Below are 4,591 nucleotides of genomic sequence, written 5' to 3' on the forward strand. Positions count from 1 at the left end.
TGGTGGAAAATGTGATGACAACCTGACAATCCCATTTCTTCTTGGCATCACATTTTGATTAACCAGTTGATTTATACCAAGAATATAGGCCTGACTTAATAATTGCATCTATATATTACTTCCAACCGGTCTGAAAACCACGTATCTACATTTTGTACACAATATATAGGTTTCCACACCCCAACTATATTGCTACAGTCAATTATAGTTTTGCAATTCTCCTCATTTTAAATAATTAGAAAAAGGTTTACCTACTCTAATACCTTCTCTTCTATGCTTGACTGCCTCCTGGCACTCACATGTAGCTCTCAGAAAACAACCCTAAAATCATTTAATGGACCTGATCCGAGAGCCTTTGGGAGGAGAGCTGAGTGTATGCCCCAGGGCCGTGGAAAAAAGGCAGGGAAAGGGAGAGATGGAAGGATCATAGTGCAACAGTAAATAATGTTACAGTATATGAATAATGAGCTCCCTCTGTGCCGGGGCCTCAACTGGACTAATGGCAGAGACCTGGTTTAGATTAGGTATTGCACAAATATATACACACACATGCATGACCAAACACACACACAAACCTGACTGTCAGGAGGGACGTCATATCAGTTTAGATAATCTGTTGCCCTCTGGGTTCTGCTCTGGGACAGCTAATATAAAGGAGGAAACAAAGGAGGTAGAGGGCACCACACACACCTTTAGTCAACCATACACCCTTTCCTTTGAATTATATGTCATCTTTTTCCCTCTGTTGGTCTTCCCAGTTTTCTTCTGATAAGACTGAGCCTCAAATATCCCTCAGCAGTGAATCTGTTTGTCCAGAGCTACACAATATTTGATAGTCACTTTTAAATATTTGATGGTGCAGGTCTGCCATCTGCTGTCAGTAGTTGGTTATTTTAGTAAAACAGACACGCAATGATATGCACATGGTTTATTAACAAAACAAAAACTCCAATTAGTTTTCAGGTTCAACATCTCCCATTAGACACACTTCAAAACCATATACCTTTTATTTTAAACAGCAAATGTTAAACTTGCTTACTGAGATGGTTACATTTCCAGCTGTTGTCTAAACAGTAACCTTTTTTATAGCAGACTCTTTTTAGACCCGTTTCTGGTTGTGTCCACACCGTCAGGACAAGAAAATGTTTTAAAACAAATCATTTCAATGTACATGTTGGAATACTATTACTAAGTGGAAATCTGTCAATCCTTCAACTATCAAAATAGAAATGCTGGAACTTTAAATAAAAAAACCTATATGACCATGCTTCATCATGTATACATCTACATATAACAATAGTGTATTTATATCCAATCATACAAGTCTCTGTCAATGTGCTCGGTTTCTTTGTTTAGTAGTATAATAGTATATTCTGATCCCGCCACTCAATCAAGATATGTTAATAATCAGGCCGATTTAGTGAACATAAAGTGTTTCTGCAAAAACATTTGGGTGACCTCCACACACTCTTATCGTCTTGGCTGTTTTAACTGATGCCAAAACCAGTGATACTGGAGTTAAATCTAAGCCAAGCACTTCGCTACTGATTCATGTGACTTGAGCTGCTTCCTCCTGGGTCCTTTCTAGGTGTCAAAGTGGCTCTGACTGTTTGTTGTTCCAGTCTCAGTTCACATCCTCCCCGCAGCTCCTGGCTCCACTTGCAGGGAGAGAAGAAGGCGAGGCAGTGCTAAAGTAGGTGAGAAGGCATCATAACTCAAAAGTCTGCCTCTTCTTCTTCCTCATCGCTTCTCCAGCTTCTTGAACCTGGCCTCTGTAAAGATAACAAAAGACAGGGATGTGGTCACTATTAAGCTAATGGCTGTTCATGTTCAAATGTAACACAATGTGGTATTGGTTCCCTCTCATTGAAGGATTAACATTTTCCCTTTAGGGATTGACTGTGGTGTCACAGCACCATCTGCTGGTGGACTTCATAATGCTTTGCAATACGAGCTGCTGTACTATTATTGGTCTTGACTGCACATACCAGACAAAATAGCCAGCAAATAGAAAGGAAGCTATTCTATTTCTGCTGTCATGATGGGGCTCTGCTCTCATTGACAAATACAAACGCATTCACTAACGACAGTTAAGTCAATTAAGCACATTTTGGAGTTTTACAAATACTATTTTGACCAACAAATGTTGCAATCATTTCAATAGAATCAGCCTCACTCAATAGATTATTGTACAAAACATATTATACATACAACATAACTTCTCTACATTAAAAGTCTTACCCAGTTTCTTGGAGTACGCATCCAGTTTGTAGGCACCCTGTTCAAGTGAAGACACTTGCTCTTCAATCTGATTTATCTGGTCCAAGTAGGGCTGTAAACTGGCATCTAAAGAAAACATACATACCCGCCATAAATCATTTATGAATACAAAAAAGGACAAGAAAAAGCCTTTGAGCAGATAATGTGTCACGCACATTTGTTGTTGAGATCCTGCAGGTTACGGCTGATGTTGATGCTAATGTCCTTCATTTCCATGTACTTCAGACTTGTAAGCTTATTCATGTTCTCCAACAGACGGTAATCCTCAGAAGTTCCTGAAAAGGTAAAGACATATGCATGAGAGAAAATAACACTGAGTAAATAAATATTCATCATACAGGTTTCCTAGACCTTTTCCAAAAGTAACTTCAATGTACATTTTTTTGCACATTACATCTGTAGTTAATTCAATTTTGATATAATGGATACTTATTACACTTCTCCATCACATTTATAGCACATATCAGTGTGCTATAAGCAACTCTGATGATGAGTTGTGGATTGCAGCTGTCTGTACTGTAGTACCATTGCAAAAGCACAATAAGGTATTGTTATCAGTAAATCAGTGCTATGGCTAAAATATGTTTGGAAAAGCGGGAGTGTGCAAAATGTTTTTTGTTTTAAAAAAAAATACCAGTTAGTTCTCCTTGCAGGACGATTGCCATCTTTTCAAACATGTCAGCGCATAACTCATTGATATCAGGCTCTGCAGGCTCCACAGCCTCCTCTGCTGTTTCCACACCACCATCACCTGAACACAAGCATTACAGCAGGATAAACACAACATGTAAATCCAGTTCAAACATAACTGTCAACAATGGCTAAATAAAATAAAGCCAAATATAGGATTACATACAACAGTCAAGAGATCGACAATGATGCTTTTCAATGCAACCATCACTGACAAGACAATTAATATGATAACTGTATGCTGCTTTAGCATTAGCAAGCTACGGAAGCTGCGAGGAAACATCGCTCACTGTTTGTGCTGGTCTTTTTGGGAACAACAGCCGGAATTTCTGCTACGTCCTCCGGGGCTTTTGCCTGACTGCTGGAGGCTGCAGTCGCGTTCAGAGCCGCTAGCTGGGCCGCTGGAGCCCGGGAGATGCTGTCCATTGCTGCGGCGTCGTCTCCCGTTGCAGCCATTTTGTTCCTGTTGACTTGTGTCACGTGAGCTGAGGCTCACATGACATCCGCCCGCCACCACAACCACCACCCCTACTCGCGCGCATTGCCACGCCCTGATGAGGTTAGAATGTGAGGCATGTGCGGTTAATTAATATTTAATTTAAAAACTATGTTTTACTAATGTAACTATTATAACGCGCCTTTCAATTTGTATTTAATTACCCAGTGTAAACAAGAAACAAGAAAAGTAAACATGTCCAAGGTTAGGACCTCGGTATTAAGTCATCTGTATGAAGGCTGCAGTCAAAGCAATAGTTCAACCTTTTTCCATTTAATCAAGACTCAATGTAAAAGAAACCAATTCATAAAAAAACACTGAATTTGAGAGTTGATGAATTACAACGTTTTTTACATTTTCTTTTAAATTACAAGTTATTTATTACAATTATGTACAAAAGAGAAGCAGTCGTTGGCAATGAAAGTCTCAGTATCCCTCCAGCATGTATGCAATGTAATTTACTGTAGGCTATTCAATACGTCTATTCTTTCCTTAAATAAAATATAAACGTTTTACTATTTATTTCCCCAAAAGTTCATTGTTTTTTTAATATCCATAACCGATATTTGCACTGTTTCCCTAAATTATAATCATTGTGTCACACACATCATCTGAAATACCCGAAGAGCTATACTTGGCAGCTAAATTAGTTCCGCCAAACCACCTCTCATATTACAATTGGTTTTACCAGGATATATTATCCTCTGATTTGTCATGAAAGTGTTGATTTTAAGAAGAACAAATGTAAGGAAATGCATTTCTCAAACGCACGCATCAGTAGGCTACCGAAGCCAATTTCTGCCAATGTAAAACGTAATAATAAAAGGTATACACCTATTTAAAAAAAGTCATTAACTTTACGAAAGCAAGTCTAAGTGATAACATGAGCTCCATTTTTGCTTTAATAATAATAATTTATAATATTTGTTTGCTTTTAACTTAAATGTTTTAATATGCCTATGATCATTATGTTATTATTTCTTCACTTGTCTTTTCTTGCAATTAGCTTCCATACGTGATTAGTTAGTCAATGACAGTAAAATATGCCTCAAAAATTCTTAGAAATCACAATATGTTTGCACAACTTTTCCCTGTGCGCGCTCCCGCGAGAAGCATGCAGTTCTT

General features: G+C 38.2%; 1 protein-coding gene across 1 annotated transcript; it reads right to left on the reverse strand.

The window, feature by feature from the left end:
- Nucleotides 1–913: 913 nt before the first annotated feature.
- bloc1s2 (biogenesis of lysosomal organelles complex-1, subunit 2) lies at nucleotides 914–3,469 on the reverse strand. Its single transcript, XM_034081125.1, has 5 exons — nucleotides 3,261–3,469; nucleotides 2,915–3,031; nucleotides 2,436–2,555; nucleotides 2,242–2,346; nucleotides 914–1,772 (listed from the first exon to the last, which is right to left on the reverse strand). The coding sequence occupies exons 1-5, from the start codon at nucleotides 3,424–3,426 to the stop codon at nucleotides 1,741–1,743; spliced, it is 540 nt and encodes a 179-aa protein (XP_033937016.1). The 5' UTR covers nucleotides 3,427–3,469; the 3' UTR covers nucleotides 914–1,740.
- Between the last annotated feature and the right edge of the window lie 1,122 nt (nucleotides 3,470–4,591).

Source organism: Pseudochaenichthys georgianus, chromosome 4 (genome assembly GCF_902827115.2).
Source record: "Pseudochaenichthys georgianus chromosome 4, fPseGeo1.2, whole genome shotgun sequence".
NCBI lineage: Eukaryota > Metazoa > Chordata > Actinopteri > Perciformes > Channichthyidae > Pseudochaenichthys > Pseudochaenichthys georgianus.

Excerpts from the sequence above, each read along its gene's own strand:
- bloc1s2 (XM_034081125.1), bottom strand. The coding sequence starts at position 3,426 with ATGGCTGCAACGGGAGACGACGCCGCAGCAATGGACAGCATCTCCCGG. Across the intron at positions 3,032-3,260 it reads CAAAAAGACCAGCACAAACA|GTGATGGTGGTGTGGAAACA; the intron begins GTGAGCGATGTT and ends GCTTGTGTTCAG. Across the intron at positions 2,347-2,435 it reads GCAGGATCTCAACAACAAAT|ATGCCAGTTTACAGCCCTAC; the intron begins GTGCGTGACACA and ends TGTTTTCTTTAG.